Source organism: Lepisosteus oculatus, chromosome 3, assembly GCF_040954835.1.
Source record: "Lepisosteus oculatus isolate fLepOcu1 chromosome 3, fLepOcu1.hap2, whole genome shotgun sequence".
NCBI lineage: Eukaryota > Metazoa > Chordata > Actinopteri > Semionotiformes > Lepisosteidae > Lepisosteus > Lepisosteus oculatus.
Window position 1 is genome coordinate 63,780,346 of NC_090698.1, and position 21,556 is coordinate 63,801,901.

Below are 21,556 nucleotides of genomic sequence, written 5' to 3' on the forward strand. Positions count from 1 at the left end.
TAGTGCTTTTGCATGTCGGTGTCACTCAAGTGTATCGTAGTCAGTGAAGAATGATCAGTCATGGAGTAAATATCCAAATGTGATGTACTTCATTATGCTAAAAACATAAAAATAGAGTGAGAATTACCTTTAATGCTCAATATGTTCTTCACCAGTCTGGTGTAGAATGCATATTGTTGGATCTTGGTGTTATTAAAGAATGCCTGAATTAGTCATAACAGTGAAAAGGTGTGCATTTCAGAAAAAGAGAGTGACATGCATTAATACAAGAGCGAATAAGGCCTGCTGCTTTGGGCAGGGCTGCGAAGAAGGTGGGCCTCAGATTTCTTGTTCTGCCACTTGGTTTATACTTGGCTTGGCTTTTAATAAGTTCAACCAAGCAAGATGAACTCATGTTTTTAGGTTTCTGAACTAATTTCATATTTGGAGAAAAAAAGGGATTTGTGAATATGAGTTCGGGGAAATCTACCTTATAGATTTTTTTTTTTACAAATTACATTTTCTAAAAGTAAACTGTGCATCTTCAGTTGGTGTTAATTTAACTCAAACTTATAGAATGCACATCCGTTGTCCTCGGAGTGATGCATTGTAAGAAGCCAAAAAAGGAGGAACTTTATGATATTTGCATTGTTAAAATCTCTGTTTTTCATGTGTATTCAAAACGCAGCAGATTCAAATTAGGTGGTTTGCATACCACATGGCTTCTGTGTTTGCTAAGAGAATGTTTCACAATTGCACAAGCTAAGAGTTGGTGATTATTTCGGTACACTCATATTGTAAGATTAGAATTCCTTTAGTGTTCTGAGTCTTCGAAACGTTGAAAAATGGAATAAATGGGATTCTAACTTCTAACTTTAAACTCAATTTTGGTGTAATTTAAAGTTGATATTCTTTTCTGTTTCTGTTCAGTGGCACAGGAGGGTTGAAATACCCTGGGCTTAATGGATTTAGTGCCCATTAATTGGAGAATGTTGGCTCAGTTGACCCAAACGAGTCCAAACAGCCCCAGAAAATGCACCCAGTTTCCGAGCAGACAGAGGGCTGCGAGAAATGGCTCACCTGGGCATAACAGTAATTTATGTGTGGTTTGTATAGTATGGATAGCCATCATACAAAGTTCTGCGTTTATTTGGGGAAAAGTACTAGATATGCTCTCTCCACGTCTAGATCTGTCTGTACAAGGGGGAGGTCCAGTGTGCTTATTTCTTCCAAACAAGTCTGACACCAGCTTTTGATTTTCTAAAAAAATTCTAGGACTTGATCAATGTTTTGAACTCTGAACCGATTGAGTTTTTGAACATGTTTCTGAACTTGAATGTAGTCTCCTTTTGGTTGATGCTTACATAAGACCTAAGGAAAAAAACACCCTGTCCCGTACAATCATAGAGAATAACGGACTCCACCCCAAAATTGTTTGGCTTTGTGTTTTGTAACAAAGCAAGGTTTCATGACAGAGAAAGAAGTATGTTCTATAAACAAACTGATAATGCAGCCTTCAAGTCTTTATTGTGGTTGATGAACATCCGTCTGAATTCTGATATACTTTTTCTTCTTTAAAATCCTCAGTGAAGACTACTTGGATGTGGCATAGGGATTTTTGTCTTACCTGTTTTTCCCCTTTGCTGACATGAGCTAGTTCTTTCATGTTTTCTTCCTCTTTTTTCACCTTCAGCTTTCCTTCAGCAACCAACAAGGTTATCTGAGGCTTATATCTAAGATAAGAATTTTTGCCATCAGTGTTACTGCTGTTGAGACTTCTCTCTATTTGGGTAGATTGACCAGTTTTTGACAACAGGTTTGGAATGACACATATGCTTATATGATACTCTGCAAATAAGGCAAGATTTTGAGCAGATTTATCAGCAGTTAGTTTCTGAAGAGCTGCAGAAATGTATGCATCTTTCAAGTTTCACATTTCTTGTAAACCTTGGGGTGGCTCAGTGAAAATTAGCAATGTGTTCTCAACCACAGTAAGCCTATCACAAAGTGAAAGGGAAAAGAAGGTGATAATCTTCCAAGATCATACTGACTAATTCAGGTGCCTAAATTGTAATCCAAATATCCTGGTGTGTCATGTGACCGTCTCAAAAGTGTTTTTTTGTTTCTTGGGAGAGCAACAGTGCCGTGCAGTGTAACAAAGCGATTGTCTGTTCGCTGTCGGGGAGTGAGAGAGCAGTCCGAGAGAAAAGATGGCAGGTGTTCACACGAAGCAGAGCGTGTCTTCAGTCCTTCTTTCTAAGAAAATATTCGGAACACAGGTCTGGAAATTGAATTGGCTAGTTGAGGCATCAGGCTTGTTTAATTGTTATGATTAGCCCAATATAAGGGAGATAAGAATTTCCTACAGGGTTACAGGGAGAAACAGAATGGTTTTGTTTTACGAGGGAAGTCCAGTGAGGCGAGGGAAGTTACAGATCTAGTCAGGGTGGGAAGCCTGATCCCTTGTTTCACAAGTACCTCAGCATTTACAGTGTGGGCTTTAATTAAGTTTACAGCAAATAGTGTGCAGGGACAGAGGGTTTTTGTGTATGTCCTGCTTGCTACACTACCCAAATAAGGGGGATCCCTCATCACTTAGTGTTGTATTTTAACTAGTACAGCAATCATTATTTTTCAAATGAAAGTTAATTCTAAGGATCTGTTTGAAAATCCAGATAATTTAATTTTAAATTCAATTTGAATTGTTGAAATCATGGAAACATGATGTGCAGGCAGGGCATAAATTGTGTAAGATTTTGGTCACCGTGTACTTAGATTGTCTCATCCTGTCTCGTGATACATTTTGATATCACATAACTTTAATATGGTTACCCACTAATCTATTTTAAAAGCCTTGGGCTCACCACTGTTGTGCCTTCATCAAAGTGTATATATCCGAGATTTCTTTAATAAAATGGCTTGCTATATAAATAGGTGCTATCCATGTTATCGTTGTAATTGTTCTGAATTGGCTTTTTAGTTTAAATAAAGGTTATATAAATAATATAAATTATATATAAATGATGTCATCACAGTATTATATATAAATCAAAGATTATTTAATACAATATTATTATTATTATTATTATTATTATAATAGTGAAGTTGTTTTTTTGTATCCCTTACATAGACAACATTTCATTTAGCTAAAAGAGAATATTCACTGAACACTGAAGGCCTTCTTTAGACCTGCCATCCAGTGTGCGAGTAGCGGCTTAAGTAAGTCGGAGCCTTTTGTCATGGTGTCTTCTCTGCTCTCTCCTCCCAGCTAATGGCAACGACAGCAAGAAGTTTAAAGGAGACCGATCTCCCTGTGCCCCCTCCCGTGTTCTTCACATCCGCAAGATTCCCCTCGAAGTCACCGAAGCAGAGGTCATCTCACTAGGAGTCCCCTTTGGCAAAGTCACCAACCTTTTGATGCTGAAAGGGAAAAATCAAGTACGTCGGGTTTTTTTTTCTGGGATTTGGCCGGGAGAAGACATGCACGTGGGTATGATTAGAGTTACCACTACACTCGGTTATCTGACTCCGTTTTCCTGCTTAATAGGATTTACTCCTTTTGTTCTTCCTTTGAAATATTTTGGTTTAGCTAGAAATCAGGGGATCACGATGGATTTGGACAAGCTTCTTATACCCAGAGCTAATAATGGTTACGTTCATGATGTGTTTGTCCTGCCATGGCATGTGGGCCACGAGACCGCCTGTGGTCCACAAATATGCACAAATTCCCTGAAAGAGCCAGCCGTTGCATCTAGCTGCTTTGGATGTTGTTTGCGATAAGTGGCTGCATGGAGGAATGAGTCTTTTGCTTGACCACATGCCCATTTACCCATTAAACTGACAAGAACAGCAATAGTTCTGCTGCTTTTTCTTATGCTAAGAACGTAAGAAAGGTCAGAAAATGGAAAATGCCACGTGGTGTGCCTAGCCTGTTAAGTTTTTAAAAGCAAGTTGATCTGAGAATTGTATCCGCACCTTACTTGAAAGAAAACTAAATGGCTGTGTTGCTTGTTACACACACCCACAACCTTTTGTTAGGTAGCCCCTCCTGTCCTTGTGAGTTGTGGGTTATAGAGATAATAAGAATTAGAAGAGAGATTCTCAAAGAAAACCCTCTGAGATTTTTCATGTGCTTTTTGCTCGGACGTGATGACACCCCACAGCTCGTTTTTTTCATTTTCTCCTCACTTTCTCATTACTCTGGAGCGGTGACACTGTTGGTTAGTCAGAGTTTGCCCTCTGTAGCTTGCTTCCTCCCTGAATCTTCTCAGACCATAATTTATCAGGGTATTGAACTGGTTCAAAAGGACACATTCATCAAGTGAGCCATACTAGGTATTGTAACTTCTCCGCTGTGGTCTGCATTAAGACTGTTAAGTGCGCATTAATTATTTATGCAACTGTGGCCCCATTAATGCCAGAATGTTGAAGACCTCCAAAGACGTATCCGGCATTTTAAAGCAAATCTTGCATGCTTGATCTCTTCTCATAACGATATGCAGGTCCGTTTACTTGGCATTTGTGTGTCTTTTTCATGTGCATCAAGATCTCCTTAATAAGAACTGCTATTGGCAAATGATACGTGAGAAAGGCATCTCCCTCAAATGCCCTTTCATATTTAAATCACAGGTTTGAAACAAGAAAGAATGAAACCACTAAATTATCTGGTGCTTTGATACATAAATTTCGCATGCAATATGTATGATTTGGTGCATCAAAAGGATGCTTATTTTCTTTGTGGCATTTTAATTTTATATTTATTGTTTGACACAAAAAATCTGCTTGTGAGGATTCAAGGACTCACCTGAAAATGTTTAACCCTTTCGCTGTCAATTTGTAGAAATATTTGGTATTTAAAGAGTTTTCGTGTTGCCTAATAAAACAAAGTAACAGATGCATCCTCTTTTGACTAAATTCTCAATTTGTATCCTCTGGAATAGTGGATACATTTTGAAACTTAAAATATATGGAGTGTATAATTGTAAGAACATAATGATTTCTAAATGTCAGAATTTCTTTAAGTGCTAACAGTAAAAAAAAAAAAGAAATTGCACTTTTACCAGCAGGTACAGCTTGGCTGTGATACTTTTTTCATTAAAGTTCATTGAAAAGATTGCAGTAATTGTAATTGACCAAAACAAACAACATTTTCCTTTGAGGTGTGTACTACAGAAAACGATTCTTAAGCCTAACTTGAGCAAAACAAAATGGAGTTTTCTTAAATAATGATGGTTCATACTTTCTCCTCCAGGCTTTTATAGAAATGGCTTCCGAAGACGCAGCTATCACTATGGTGAACTACTACACCACTGCTACTCCACATCTTCGCAACCAGCCCGTTTTCATTCAATACTCTAACCACAGAGAACTAAAGACAGACAACTTGCCCAACCAAGCTGTGAGTATTAAATGTGGTTTCAGGCACCTTTCCTGCGTTTTACTTTCCTCAAATATTTCAAATCAAGCTTCAGGAGCTGGAAACAGGGACTCAAGGGAAGAATAATGGACGCTGTAGATACTGTAGATGTGTTGTACTTTGATACCACCTTTTTGCCTCCTCAGCAGCGTGACTGTGGAGGGAGAGAGCAGCTATTACAGCAGCAGTGTCTAAGCACCTGAGCTGACTAACTGTCCTTCTGGTTCCAATCAGACACTGGAACGCGAGCAAGAATTTAGCTGTTTTAAACAAGTATGTAAAAATATGAACCAGAACTGGAAGATTATTGGAATAGACAAAACAGTTGAAATAGGTGCTGCTGGTAATCTGCCTCTATGTGGCCCACTTGCAGAAGGCTGAACCTTGCAAACAAATATATTTACAAAAATCTGATAATTAATGGTAATGCTTCATGGACATTTGAGCACCAAGAAAATAAAAATCAAGTTAACAAAGATTCTCAGCTGATCTTGTGTCACAACATTGGAGCAGGACTAGTGATCCTCTATTATACTTAAACCAAGATTTTAAGTACTTTACGCTTTTTAAAACCTTGGCGTTTGTACGATAAGTATGATGTGGAAATCTGAATATTTAAAACTGATTAAGCAACTAAAATATAAAATGAAGGAAAAATAGTATTGGGACATGAAGGAGTTTAAGATAAGAGTTGGTCTTAGGCCAGGACCTTTTTGCAAAACAGAATGTTCATGGCGACTGTGCAGGGGCCCTGGTTTCAGTTCCTGGGGTGCTCTTTGAATGGAGTTTGTATGTTATTCCCATCTTGAATGGGTTTCCTCTATGTGGTCAGGCTTCCTTCTGCAGTTCCAAGACATGCTGGAAGGTTAATTGGCTTCCGGGAAAAATGCCCCTGGTATAAGTGTGTGAGTGTTTGTTTTTGTCAGTGTCTGCCCTTCAATTGAGCGGAGTCCCATCCAGGGTGTATCCTGCCTTGCTCCCATTGTTTCCCGGGATAGGCTCTGCCTCACCCATGACCCTAGAAGGCGGTTGGTTGTCGGTGTGGTTTTAGTATTTGGCCTGATGGGTCTAACAAGAAGAGAGATGGTGTAACATTTTACCACAAAGCCATCCCTTTTGATAAGTTGTGAAGAAACAAACCTGTATCTTAAAAGGGGAATTGATGTACAGTATGGTTCGAGTGATTTTCAATGGAGGGTAGATTGGGCAAAAATGAAAATGGGGAAATACTAGAAGCCCGTAATGGCCTGTTGTATCCTCTCATATGTGGAAAGCTTGTATTTTATTCCCCTGCAGCGAGCCCAGGCTGCCCTACAGACAGTGAACGCAGTGCACTCAGAAAACATGACACTGTCCAGCTCAGCGTCGGCCAGCGACGGCACCTTAATGCCAGGCCAGAGCCCCGTGCTGCGCATCATTGTGGAAAACCTCTTTTACCCAGTGTCTCTCGAAGTACTGCACCAGGTAAGCCTTCCTTACCGCGGAGAAATGAACTTTTCTTTCCCCCCGAACGCAATTTTTAGGGGAAGATTGAAAGGAGTGGACCCCTGCTGTGACCTTCAAGAGCTTTTGTGCTCGACAGAATGCATTTGAATTGCCCGTGTTAGAAAAAAAAATTGTTCAGACTGACCAATCATAAAAACTAAAGCGGTTTTGAGGACTGGACAGTAGGTAATTGCTGCAGAGGAGGCCATTTACTTTAACTGACTCTTAGTTTGGCTCCCTAGAGAGCCTCAGCTGAATTCTGTGGTGCAGTTTCTTTTCCTGCTAACTTTTCTAAAACCAAAATCCGTGCTTTGATAAACTGGGTTTATGAGGTTCTTTTCCGGCTGTTGTGTTTGAGAGGTAATTTGTGTGCAGACAGATTCCTAATCCCCATATCCCCATTGTGCTCAAGCAATGAAGATTGGAACAAAAAAGGTTGTTAATGTTTAAAGTCTGTGGTTTGTAGCTTAGAAGAACTTTTTTTGTGGGGGATAAAACCTAGGGAAGCCTTCACTAATGCCATTTTGTTCATGGTTAATATTTCAGTCCGTCACAGATGTTGTTTGGGATATCAGATTTGAGACTACTCTTAATTACACTTATTATGGAATCTCTTTTTTTCTCAATAGATCTTCTCAAAATTTGGGACAGTCCTAAAGATCATCACTTTTACTAAGAATAACCAATTTCAAGCCTTGCTACAGTATGCTGATCCTATGAATGCACATCACGCCAAACTGGTATGTTCTGGGCCACTTTGTTTTCCTCGCCCAAGATTGTGTATTTACTTAATTGCACTGTTTTTCCCTGAATTTTTAAGAAATCCTTAACTACTTTTCTTAGAACTTCCAGGATGTCAAAACATACTCATGGTACACTGCTTTCACCAGCAATTAAAAGCTGTAGTCGTGAAACTAGTATTTGAGAAACCTTATGAAAATATATGTTTAAAGTTACAGCCTAAAAGCTTAACGAAACTAAAACTTTCATACAGAGATTTATATACGTGTGTGTTCACAACCATATCAATTTCTCTTTTAAAACACTTTAGAACTGTAACCTCCATGAACTTAAAAAATCCTTTTCTAGAAGCTAAAACCAATTAAAACTCTTAAAGTGACATCTGCCCTGTTATTCCCCGTAATTCTGTTGCGGTAGCTCTCATTAATAGTAAAAATACAACAGAGGCTTAGAAGTCTAGAAGAAATATAAAATTGTCAAACTGTACAACATAAAGTTTTGCACTGACTACTTGAATTGAATTGAATAAATTGTCTCCCTTTAACCTTTAAACCATTATCGTACTCAAAACATAAGAAAATAAAGAAGCTTAGTGGTCTTGAGACATGAATAGGTCTGTGAAAGAGAACAAACTGCCCAGATTTACTAATTCTTCCAGGAATACTATCATATTAACTGGTGTTTCTGAAGCCTCCAATTTTCCCCTCATCTGAAAAATGACGGTGGCATTCAATTTAGATTCGTCTTCAGTCTGCACCTGGCTGCCCTCAAGATGACGCACCACAGGGTCGAATTTACAAATGTCCTCTTTCTCCGCGCCAAACTTTTGATAGCTACTGTGAAAATCCCCATCCTTCTTGTTTAAACAGCCAGCAATTTGTCAGTGTTGCTGTCATACTCTCCCACAAAGGCCCTGAGTGCGCCACACAAATTACAAGGGCTTTTGATTAATTTGTCACTACTGCGGATATCTAATGAGCATTATTTGAACAAAAGAGTAAGTCATTACTCCTTTCATCTGTGGGTGTAATCCTTTGTCCTCCTGCCATGGCACATGGGTACCCTGCACAATGAAAACAATCCAGGGTAGTTGGGAGGCGGGCATCAAAGGGGTAGAAGGTAGATAAATCCCATCTGCTTGATTCTTTGGAGGAAAGCCAAAAATATGGCTGTGTTCCTTAGTGGAAGAAGGATATTGCTCAGGCACAGGTTACTCTGTGTTACACATCCCTCTTCCATTTGGCTGCCAGCTACTGAGAAAACAACCTGTTTCTGCACATGCATGTCTGATAACTGTGTAGAACAGGTCTTCGGATTAATACCTAAAATACAGAAGCTTTGTTTTAGTACCACTTCCGCTTGCTGCTTTGGGAGCATTTAAACATTTGCCACTGGGGGTTCTTTTAATAAGCGACCGCCCGTAGAGTAGGAATATCTTATATCCCTGTTCATCTAGACGTTGTGAAAGCACTAATGGGAGTTATTTCCATTAAGATGTCATAAGAAATCAGCAGATTTATTAGATTAGGGTACACGGTAGACAGTATTGTTTATACTCTGCTTTAGAACTAACCTGAATACAATATCTTTATATTTTTCTTTGTTTCTCGATACAATATGAACAGCTTTTTGATGGGAAAGGTAAAAATTATAAAGAGTATGTTATGAATAAGGAATGAAAGATAAAGCAAACTATTTTGTTGTACATAACAGCCTTTTATTTTAGGATAATTAAGAACACAGATTTTTGGCAATGTGTTACTTTTATTTGCACCATTTTGAATAATCAGTCATTCATGACTGATCATGATCTTCTCTAATGTGGCTTTGACGACTGTATAAGCACTACATTAGAGAGAGAGTTGATTGAGCGCAGGAGATGATTTAACTATTTGAATGTCAGGTCTGGAAGAAATGAAGAATGAAAAATATTAAGGAACAATATACAGTACCCCTCTCATCAAGAGATCAACAGCTTTGTGCCATCAGTATTATTAAATCTATATTAAATCAGTGTTCTGTAGTTTGCTCTGGAACCAAGTTTTGTTTACTCATCAATTAAGGTTTTATGTAAATCCATGATGGTCTGTAGCAGAGATTGTAACCTATAGCATGTCAGTTATGATTCCAGAGAATTACCCACTAATCCATGCTGTACCCCATATACTGTATATATAAGGACAGGGAAGACAGTCATGTTAAAAAATGGTCAAGAAATGTTCAGTAAAGCTTTCCATTCTTTTTTTTAGCTACACCTAAGTGGCACTTGTACGTATGTTGAGGGTCTGAGGCTCAACAGTGTTTTCCAGCTTTCACAAATTCTCTTTTCACCTATTCTTTCTTCCCAAGACTTTGGATGGCCAGAACATCTACAATGCATGCTGCACGCTGCGTGTTGAGTTCTCCAAGCTGACCAGCCTTAATGTAAAATACAACAACGATAAAAGCAGAGACTTCACTCGTGTTGATCTTCCGTCTGGTGATGGGCAGCCGACGCTGGATCCTAGCATGGCTGCAGCTTTTGGTAAGACAGTTTCCGGACCGAAGCGCATGTTTTGGTCTTCATCACTCAAAAGTGACAGTACGGGTCTTGGGTGACAAAGGAAACGAAGTAGTTCAGGTAGGTAGCTGCGTCAGCATGCGCAGGCTGCAAAGGAACAAGTAAAAGGTTTATTCCATGCTGAAAAGAGAAGAAAGGAAACAACATTTCTGCTGTGGAGCTTTCTTCGGGTGGGAGGAAATAAATACATCCTTACACTTGTATAATGCTTTTCTGGAAGCTCCCCTCAAAGTGCTTTACAGGTAATGAGGACTCCTCTCCAACACCACCTGGACACTTCACTACACATCAGCTGTCAGTGGGGACAACGGAGTAATGAAACCAAGTCATAGATGGAGATTATTGGGAGGCCATGACTGGTAAAGGCCGGGGAGAAGTTTGGCCAGCATACTGGGGTGACACCCCTACCCTTTCTGAAAAATGTCCTAGGATTTTTTAATGATCACGAAGAGTCGGACCTCAGTTTTACTTGACATCCGGTTTACATGTTGGCTTTATTTACAGTATAGTGTTCCTGTCTCTACTGAGGCATTAGGATCCACACTGACTACAGGATAAGCACCCCGTACTGCCCACTCTAATATCTCTTCAAGCAACAACCATAGCTTCCCCAGGAGGTCTCCACTCCAGATACTTGCCAGGTTCACACCTGCTTAGTTTCATTAAGTTCCTAGTTGTGTATTGGAGGGTGAACAGCAGACAGGTTCATTACAGTAAATTAGAAAACCAGTGTGAGACTGGTGCCACTAGAACAGCGAGTGCTGTATGCTCATGTCAATTGTCAGTTAAGAGCTTTCAATGGTATTGCTGTAGGATGGCAGCCAGTACCTTTCATCAGACTAATTTCAGATTATTATATAGTGAAAAGCATTAGTATTGGGACAGTCAAGTGAAATTTCTGATTTTTGCTAAAATTTGTATTTCAAATAAAGATTAAACTGAGGCAAAATACAGAATTTAGCCTTTTCTGTTATTTTGCATACATGTTTAGTCATGTTAAGACCAATTATTTTGTTGTGTTCAATCTCCCCTTCTCAGGTGAGCATAAGTACTGGGGGGGGGAGGCTGACAGGTATTTCTAATTGCTTAGGTCTTCCATGATGCATTCATTTTGGAAATGTGAATGAGCTGTTAATACATAGTCTTGGTTCCAGCATTTGGAGCTTACTTTTTGAGTCTGCCTCTTGAGCTCGTAGGCATGAACTAAGATGAGAGCTGGAGGGCAATCTGAGTAGGAAAAGCAAGCAATCGTGAAGAAGAGAAACAAGAAAATTCGAATTAGAACCATTGCAAAACGTTTGGCCATCAACAAAATGGAATGTCTTCAAAAAGAAAAACGACTGAAGGAGTAAGAAGTGGGCAGAGACCATGTCGTTCTAGAAAAAACACAGAAGAAATTATTAGAGCTGTGACGATCTCCAAAATTAAAGCCGAAGAGATTGCAGACAAACTCCAGAGTGCAGGGGTGAAGGTACGGTATATGAATTTACTGTTCCCGGGAGACTGCAACAGGAGAATTACAAGGGCTACAAACCTCTCATCAGTACTAAAAACAGAAAGGCTTTGAGTTTGCAAAGAAGTTCAAAGGTGAGCTGCAGGAGTTCTGGAACAAAGTTTTATGGACAGATGAGACAAAGATAAACCTTTGGGGAAGTGAGAGAAGGGGAGAGAAACTACAAATTATCTTGACTATACCACTTTATCTGTGAAAGTATCTGTAGGTAGTGTCATGCCTTGGGCGTGCAAGGCTGTCTCTGGAACTGGCTCACTGGTCTTTATTGATGATTTAACTGATGATGGCAGCTGCCATCACAATTCTGAAATGTACAAAACAGTGCCTCCAAACAACAACTTGCAGCAAAACCGTGACACAAAATATACTGCACACTAGGAAGAAGAAGTGCAGTCTTGAACTGGACAGTCAGTCTCCTGATATAAATCCTATCATGCATGCATTTTACTTTTGAAAGTGGAAATCAAAATCCAAAAACCCCACAAACAAGAAATAACTGAAAGTAGCTGCAATTAAGGTTTCGTAAAGTAATACAAATTTAAGTCTTACACAGCAAAAATGAAAAATTTAATTTCCCTGTCCTAATACACACACTTTTCACTTGATCTAATTGGTGTATAATGGTTACATGTTACACTTTGATCACAGTTGATCTTGACCACTGATCACCAGTGAAAATGAAATAATTGTGTTCACAAAGACCATCACAGAACAACTGTTGGGGGTAACAATGAAGAACTTTAGTATAAGATTGGCATATGGTCTTGACGTAGGTGGCGCAAACAGTGTTTTTAGCCATTTTTTTAAACTTATCTATATACACCCATCCAGTTTTAAATCGCCAATTGAAAATGAACAGCGCGCCCACACTTGGAGAACAATGAGGACATTCAGGCAGTGTGTTCTGATCTACCCACCTTCAAGCTATCAGGAAGTTCAGGCATACAGTTTGGTAGTTAATTGTGATCCATGGTTCACTTCTACTAGTTTCTTAAAGATGCCAGAGTAATGTAGCTGGATATCCATTGATCCTTTGGCATGTCATAAGCTATACAGCCCCTTACAGGAGGCTCAGTGCAAACTTGAGGAAAAGCATGACCCACTCTGACAGCTTCATAAACCTTCAAGCGCTCAGAAAGTCACATGTGGCTGAGAGAGAGCCCTGACCGATAGTCCTGCCCTGCCCTTGGGGATCCTCAGCCAATCGTGAGAATGTTGTTAGTCACATATTTCTAAGACCCCGGCTTTGAACCCACAACATTAGGATCATAGAGTTCAACCTGTGCTCGAGCAAGCAGTTTTACTGGTTGAACCACTTTGGAGTCCCCTTATATATTTAATATATTGCAAAAGAAATCCCAGTTTTGTACATTTCACAGGCTAACCAGTGCTTAGAGCAGATTCAGAAGTTACAATATGGTAATATGGTTCCCTTTTAATTTAAAATATGGTTGTCTGATCAAATGAAGAAAGGGATGCTCTCCAACAAGCTAGCATGCCACCAAAATCTTATTTCCTTGGTAAATAATTTTTAGTTCATAACCTCAACCACATGAATGTGTTCCCAGCTCCACGTCTCTCAGAGTTACTACTGGTTGGCAGGTACTGTTTTACCTTTTACTGTGTTCTGGAACCCATCAGTTTGGTTGATATACAGTATATATATATATCGGTATACAATACTTTACATTGACTGTGGAAAGATTCCTAGGTTTCAAGGACATTGGTGGTGTTGGCCTGTGTTTTACTGTGTTGTCTTAACTGATTTCACACAGTTCAGTAGCTCAGCTGGAGATGTGTGTGAAGCAGCGAAGTGTAGGTGACACGGGCTGGCCTTGTAATTATCGTGTGTATTGATATTCTTTATTATCTTTTGGTGTTGACTTGCCAAAGATGATTTATAACCTGTCAATTTTCAGATCCTGCGTGTGAAGATTAATGTTGATGTTTTTTAAATACATATGTCACAAGTAATAAAATTAAAAAATTAAAAAAACAAGAATAATTCTGAAGACTGGTTTTAACAACTTTTATAACTCTTAAATCAGATCCCTTTTAAACTGTAATATTCAGATAGATACTTAGATCATTATGTTGCACATTAATGCAATTCATTGGCAGAGCAAAACATTGTTGAACTGTATTAGTTGTTAAATTTACCTACTCAAGTAATACCCTGAGTAATCAGTTGTGAATTTCACCTGTTACCTTCTCCGCAAATAATATAAATATCACTGTATTTGAAATTGCTTTGTGTGCTATGAGTAATCTTTATAATTAACATCTAATAAAATGAGTACAGCATATTCTATTCTCTGAAAATTGGCCCTGGCGTGAGTGTGTGCCTGTCTGTGTCTCTGTCCCCTGCAAAAGACAAATGTCCTGGTCAAAATGGATGGATAATCAAATATGATTAATGATAGAAAATATTAACTATCCTAGAAGATATCTACAGTATGTAGACCTTAATGTTTTTTTTTCTTCAATGATTGGCATCTTTCCATTCAAGCGCAAGGGGTATTATTGGAAAAATATATTTTCACACAGCTTTAGAATGTGGACCAGATTGTGTTGATTCACATCAGTGAGTTGCCTACAATATAGCAGCTAAATTATTGCTTCAGTTTAATTGTTTGCATTCATCTCAGTTTTCTGGATTGTAGCTTTGTGGGCTTTGAAGATACAGCCTTTAGTCTGCTGATAAAAAAAAAAATCTGATAGTCTTTTTCTGCTGCATTTCTATTTAAAAGGCAAGATTTACACAGGCAAAGCAGACTTAGAGATATTTTTCTCTTCCTTGTTACCGCTTCCCCCTCTGGAAGTGGTTTTTATGTTAATGCTATCAGTTACCAACACGCACACCATTAAAAGGAAAAGAAAAGCCTTTATCGGAACCACTTAAGTTATGAATAGTGACTGCATTAGAGGCCTGAGCGTAATGATTAATGTATTATTAGCTGCTGTGTCTGTTACTCCTATTGGCGTGAAGGCTGTGTTGGGAGGGGAGTTGATGCCCCTCTTGTTGCCTCAGCCTGTAAATCAGTTGCCTGCTGTCTGAGACAAGAAGTGTTGCAGATGCAGATAAGACCCGCCACAAGGAGGCTGAATGAGCTGGGAAATAGTGCGAATGTCCACAGCCTCCTCCGCTTTGTCATGTTTGTTAATAAAACATCCTTGATAAATTAACTGACTAATGTCCCACTTGTCTTCCTGGGTTGTTATCAGGAGCAGCCTGGCTTAAATTTGCAACAGCCATGGGCTGGACAGCACCACTAAAAGAGAGAAATTATTTTTAGAGTGCAGCCACGTTTTGTATCTTCTTGGTGCCTTTCTTTGGGGATCAAAGCTAGACCATCATTATGGGTGAAACATGGCACACTAGGAAACCTATGGGAAGGTCCTGTGGCTGTTTCACTGGCTGTTTTGTTTTTGTCTGCAGATTCATTCTGTCTTAGTCATCTTACTATTGGATATCTTATTCCCGACTCTTAACAAATCTGTAGTTTTTAAACAGTCACCTCATTACAGTACATTATTTTTTCTCTGGATTGGTCTGACTGTTGCAATAAATGAAATTACACAAAGTTAAATAACACAAGGCTTTGCATGTAAATAAAGATATTTCGTTAATGTAATGAAGGAACCCTCTAGCAAAAGTTTATCCTTTTTTTTTATAAGTGAAGGGAATACCTTTCTGCACTTGCTTAGCCTACAAATGTGTAGGAGTAAAATTTGTTAACAGCTTGAAAAGAGTGTAATTTAATCATCATTAACAAGTAGTGAAGTAGCTTTTCATGCTCAGAAGTGTTGTGGGTGATTACTACATATAGTAAGCTATTTTGCTAACACTTGAATGAGGTTAAAAAACATTGTCACAACTCCTTCAAAATCACTACTCATGATATAACATGCATAATCTTTTACAAACGTACAGTTATTTGCAATGAAGAACAAGAAGCAGATCTCTAGGTAGAAATAATTCAGGTTAACTCGCTGGAAGACATCATTAAGGACTTTCTGCAGGTGCAGTTCAGTAACATTGGACCTGATTTTTTTTGGTGTATGGTTTTTATGCTAAGTATTCTATTGCAGTGTGTAGAGTTACTGCCTTATTTTAAATAGTGCCTTAAAAAGTTCTTTTTATCGGGCACTTGGCAATTCGGTAGGTGTTACATTTCATTAAGCATTATTATCCAGGGCCCGCATATAAGTTGAACTTTATGAACGTCCTTCAGATACAAAGGACTAAAGATGGTCAGCGTTTCCTTAAAGGCAAAATGCACTGAGATTGACAAATTAAAGGAGTGTAGTTCTACACAAAATGAAAGTAAATTGATCTCTGAAACGGAAACCCAGTGAAATCTTTAAAGTCCAGTAAAAATGCAACTTAATTATACTCTTATTTGGCAGAGCACATGACAATAGGTACCCACTGTGTAAACACTGCTGAGTAAACTGAAGGATCACAAAAACTGTTGCTTTTCTTGCACATTAGTACTATGATTGAGTTAACAGGTACATACCGAGTCAGTAGAGTAATCGATTTAATCATCCAGATGGAGAAATTAATCAATTTAAAGAAAATGACGTAAGTCAATATTTTTAAGTTTAAATACTTAAGGCAGCTCTAATGTGCAAAATAAATCTTTAAAGCAAAAGAAATTGCCATGTAATACATAGTGAATGTAGTTCATCCTTTATACTTTTTGTGTTCGAAATAATCCTGTAAAGTCTTCCATGCTACTCTTTTTGATTGTTCCTCTTTGGATGTTTCATACTTCTGTACTATTATAACACAAACACCCTCTTGAACAAGGAAATAGCGAAGGGAGAAATCAATTGTGAGCCACAGTTACACCTCCACAATAGACCAGTTTGCACTGGTACTGTATTTTGTGTGAAGTTAGACTCGAGCTTTGTTTTTATGTAAACCTTTACCTCCAGTGTTTTGGGCTGCAGGTTGCTGATACATGAACCATAATGAACCCTGTTATTCAAGTGTATGAGAAGTTGTCCCACCCCACCTCCTCTTCCATTTGCTGATTATCATGTGCTCTTGTCTGTCTCCTACAGGTGCCCCTGGAATTATTTCTTCACCCTATGCAGGAGCTGCAGGTTTTGCTCCAGCCATTGGCTTCCCCCAGGCTGCAGGTACAGTGCTCCGCAGTGGATATAGTGTTAATGACAACAGTGCTGGCTTTTCTCATGTATCGGCGGCAACATAATTGCAGGGACCACGCAGGAAGATGTCTTTGTTTGTATGAAAGCAAAGCAAAAAGCCTTTAGCACTGACTAAAACAAAATGATGTCCTTATTTGCAATGTCCACGCACACCCACAGGACACTCCTGCTGATGATGTCCACAGTGATCCTTTGTCACCTCCACTATGTCCGCACAGTGTGTATAGCTTGTGGAAACCGTTGTCTGTACGACACAAATAAAGCATATTAAGAGTTGTGACAATATGTACCCTTCTTGGCTGAAACCAGATTTACAAACTTCATGCACGTGTTTCATCCTGGCTTGTGAAAGACATGGTGAATGACCTTACACGTCATTGTTGTTGCGAGCCATATTTCACTTTATGGCCACAGTCTGAAATCATTCTTCTTGTCTGTCAACCTGCATGGAGCCTAGTCGTGTATCATATTTCGATTAACTGAGAGCAATCTGTTCCTGCAATATCTTCAAATTAAAGTAAATAATGCCTTTACTGATACAGAGCAATCTGGACAGATGTCATCTGAACATTAAACATTTGTCACTTTGCTGGTTGGTTTTATTTTCTGTGGAAAACTATCATTTTGTTATTTGTAAAACTTGCCACATTAAATTACAGGGCATGATAATGCATGGTTATGGGTAGTATAAAAGTATTTTGTTTTGCATGTCTTGGATGTATAATAATTTTCCTGAACCAGGTAAAACATTTACAGTACGTACTGTATGATGTGTCAATATACCTACATTTGAAGAACATGAGATGTGTACAGTGCCACAGTTCATAATGAGTGGAGATTCTAGAGCAAAATTATTTGCTTGAACTTTTACAATTCATTTTAAGGTTCATTTTCTTTGATGATAATATATAAGTGTTATAGATGCCATGTGGACTATGTGGAAGTTTATTTAATTTAGTTTATGCTCATGTCCAAGTTGACATAGGATCAGTCAAATGTTGTAAAATATTAATAATGCGCAGTACATAAGGCAGAGTGGCATACACAAAAGCAAACCTTAATAGCCCAGTAATATCACATAATGCAATAAGGAATGAAAGCTTGTAATGCAGAGTTTTAAATTTGTAATCTTCAGTAATTGAAACAAAAGCAATACAGTACAACATGATGTGCTGACATTAAAATTGAAATGCCAGTGATACAGTCAAGAGTCTAGCTGGGTTGAGAGGAGATGACAGTTTGTCATCGGGGATTGTGCAGTGCATGAATGGGAGGTTGTGAAACACTGCTTCACTGTCCTAAAGTGAGTTACGCTTCAATCCTTAGCGTAATGAAAAGGGGTGTGTTTTCTTTTCGAAGCTGGCCAGCAGTTGGTGAGGCCTGGTCCTCATGCTGGTAAAGCTGTAGTAACCCTGACGGGGTTGGTTGCCCCTGTGTGTTGGTGTTAACAGTGGGACCTCTCACCCTGTCCTTCAGGTCTCTCCATGCAGACCGTGCCGGGTGCTCTAGGTCCGCTGACAATACCAGCCTCCGCCATGGCGGGGCGCATGGCCATCCCCGGAATGACTCCTGCAACAGTGCATTCGGTGCTTCTCGTCTCCAACCTCAACCCAGATGTGAGTACAGATTGGAATAAATACTGCTGGATTAGAAGATGCAACACTTAATGTCAACTTAAATGTTCGTATTTTTTCAATTACCAGCTGTTCTTCTGCTCCTGCCTCCCTCTTTTAAAATGATTTTTATTGACAGGATCTTAAAATCATTTGTTTCTTTTAGAGCATATCTCCACATGGGCTTTTCATCCTGTTTGGTAAGGAGTCTTTATTCGCTATTTTTGTTGGGTTTGTTAAATGACATTGCTGATGGTACCATAGTTTAGAAGCCCTCGGTCAGTATTTACTCTTGTCACCATAATCAACTCATAATAGCTTGGAAGTTGGAATATACAAAAAACCATCCCAGTAGTTACCTGGCAATCATGGTGACCGTTTGTTCATGAATTATGAATCTGTTTAGCTAGAGATCTCTTGAAATTTTAATACTGATACTTCACTTTTACTACTTATACTTTGGAAAATGTTTCTGTATCATGTATTGGTGGTATTATTGATGTTTACTTCTTTGGTCTTCATGGATATGGAATGAATAAAGTCTTCTCTCTATAGGAGTCTATGGGGATGTGCACAGAGTTAAGATCCTGTTTAACAAGAAAGAAAATGCCTTAATACAAATGGCAGATGCAACTCAGGCTCAGCTGGGTAAGTGTCTTGTCATAAAGGATACAGAGGAGGCATTATACACAACTCTTTTCTCGCCATAAAACATCTGTACCGATGAAATACCTGTGATAGAAAACAAGGCTTGGCAGAGGATATTGTATTACATTGTAGGAAGTAACCAGTGAACAAGTAAGTAAAAAGTGCAGTCAATTTCAGCTAATAGTATCTATATCTATCATGGCAATTCAAGGTTAATTCTGCTTTCTGTAATAACGCTCTTTTCAACATCTGTAGTGTATCAGGTGGTAAAAAATTAATAAGAAATAAGCATTACACTAGAGGAATTCATCTGTACTTAGGGTAGCACAGTGATTTCTTATATATACTGTATATTTGTGGGTAGCCAGAATGACAGTTGTGAAGTTTATTGTATTGTAATTAGGTTAAAGAAAAGTGCTCTTACTTAAGAATACTAAGTTAATGAATAATACTACTGGTCTACTATTGGTATCAAATGGGTTTACCTGTCCACACCTCATGTGTTTGTAATTATGTCAGAAGGCTGTCACCCTTGAGACAAGTACCCAAACTGATCTTTTCTGAGTTTTATATCGATATAGTTATACGGACACAACAACAAGTCCTTACCAGATACACATTTTCATGCTGCTCTGCAATGATGCCAATATGGAAACGCAAGTGTGAACAGAGTCGAAAACATTGTCAGCCTCTTTATAGAAAGACCAGTAGTCGGAATCCATATCACGTCAGTAGTGCTTGAAGTGGGGGAACTTCTGTAGCAGCGTTGTGTAGAGTGTTGTAGTTTGCTAAGGGGCGCAAGCTCGCCAGACATGATTTCAAATGGGGGCTCTTCAGTATTACAGATCACAATTGGATAAATGCTGAATCCAAAGCGATTCACATTTTAAACAACTTCCGAGGGAACTAAACGCGGTGCTAAATTATTTTAAGTTCCGCAAATGATAAAAAAGTACCGGTACGCAGAAATGGAGAAGTCGCAGGAGCCGGAGGTGCCAGCCCGACTCGAGCGATGGGTGGGGGACTGACAGCGTTGCGGGTTTTTCCCCTCCCCCCCCCCCCCCCCCAGCCATGAGCCACCTCAACGGCCAGAGGCTCCACGGCAAGGTGATCCGGGTGACCATCTCCAAGCACCAGACCGTGCAGCTGCCCCGCGAGGGCCAGGAGGACCAGGGCCTGACCAAGGACTTCAGCAACAGCCCCTTGCACCGCTTCAAGAAGCCCGGCTCGAAAAACTTCCAGAACATCTTCCCGCCCTCCCCGACCCTGCACCTCTCCAACATCCCGTGAGTGTCCGGCCTCCGGGAGACCGGCGGGACAAAGGCGCGGCTCTCTCGATAAGCTTGGCGTAGTACTTTCTTTCCCCTGCTTTCCTGTTTCTGCACCAGGCTGGACGCTGAGCAGATGAAATCGCCTCCCTACCTCCGCCCCATCTGCTCTTTTGCCGATGAGGTCGTTTAGTGCTTTATGCCCCAGTAAGGCAGGACCGATCAGTTCAATCAAAAATATTTCATTCGTGTCCAAGATCAGTAAGCTTTATTGCTTTAAAGCCGTGCACGCGTTAATAGAGTGAGTCGTACTTTGTCATCATCAGTATATAATCATTGGTGATTGCAGGTTGTGCTTGTAGATGGAGGAATGTTTGGTGCTTAATGAGCGTAAATAATGATTTTCTCAATCAACAAAGTGCAATAACACCGCGTGTAACACCTGTAAGACCCGAGAGGGATGGTCATACTCTAGATTCGATTATTCTAACAATGTCTTTTACATTTTCATTTTTTGTAACAGACCGTCAATTACAGATGATAATCTGAAAGACCTATTTGCTGGTACTGGATACACAGTGAAGGCCTTCAAATTTTTCCAGTAAGTTTGTAATTCTTATTGGTCTAATTGCAGGTTCTTCAGTTGGAATGTAAGGAAGCTTGTGTTTAACAATTTGCATGCTAATCAAATTATTTGTACCTTCATATACAACCTAAGTGTATTTGTTTTTACTTTCAAAGCCAACGTGGTAGTAAAATGGTGAACATTTTACTATGTTTAATTCTAAAGATTGCACCCTATGTTGTTTGTGTCATTTTCCAATACCTGCTGGGATGTTCCCAAGTTGAATTAGTTGCAATACATAAACTCCGCCAGCAGGTGGAGGAGATAACTTAATACAGACCATCTATTCATCAGTTAGCTAAACTGTTAAGACACAGGTTCCCAATCCTGGTCCTGATGACCCACACACCTGTTGACTGTTGTTTTACGGAGCCCTCAGTTACACAGTCAAACCCTTCATTGACTTAATAATAAGGTTAATTTGAACTGTTCGTTCCCAGCTCTTAAACATGTTGGTGCTTTAACCATTGTCATTTCTAATTGAGATAAAATCACAACCTTGTGGCTAGAAGCAAAACGCAAATATT

The 21,556-nt window shown here is 39.3% G+C and overlaps 1 protein-coding gene across 4 annotated transcripts in view; it reads left to right on the forward strand.

The window, feature by feature from the left end:
- The window catches only part of ptbp3 (polypyrimidine tract binding protein 3), a 92,430-nt gene that overhangs the window by 62,504 nt on the left and 8,370 nt on the right, over positions 1 to 21,556 (forward strand). For all 4 annotated transcript variants that reach the window (XM_015362687.2, XM_015362691.2, XM_015362697.2 and 1 more), the window contains 11 exons: positions 3,248 to 3,417; positions 5,231 to 5,377; positions 6,692 to 6,859; positions 7,510 to 7,620; positions 9,971 to 10,145; positions 16,768 to 16,845; positions 18,352 to 18,491; positions 18,655 to 18,688; positions 19,044 to 19,136; positions 20,206 to 20,422; positions 20,928 to 21,005. In XM_015362687.2, the coding sequence (XP_015218173.2) occupies positions 3,248 to 3,417; positions 5,231 to 5,377; positions 6,692 to 6,859; positions 7,510 to 7,620; positions 9,971 to 10,145; positions 16,768 to 16,845; positions 18,352 to 18,491; positions 18,655 to 18,688; positions 19,044 to 19,136; positions 20,206 to 20,422; positions 20,928 to 21,005 (1,411 nt within the window). The remainder of the gene's footprint in view (positions 1 to 3,247; positions 3,418 to 5,230; positions 5,378 to 6,691; positions 6,860 to 7,509; positions 7,621 to 9,970; positions 10,146 to 16,767; positions 16,846 to 18,351; positions 18,492 to 18,654; positions 18,689 to 19,043; positions 19,137 to 20,205; positions 20,423 to 20,927; positions 21,006 to 21,556) is intronic.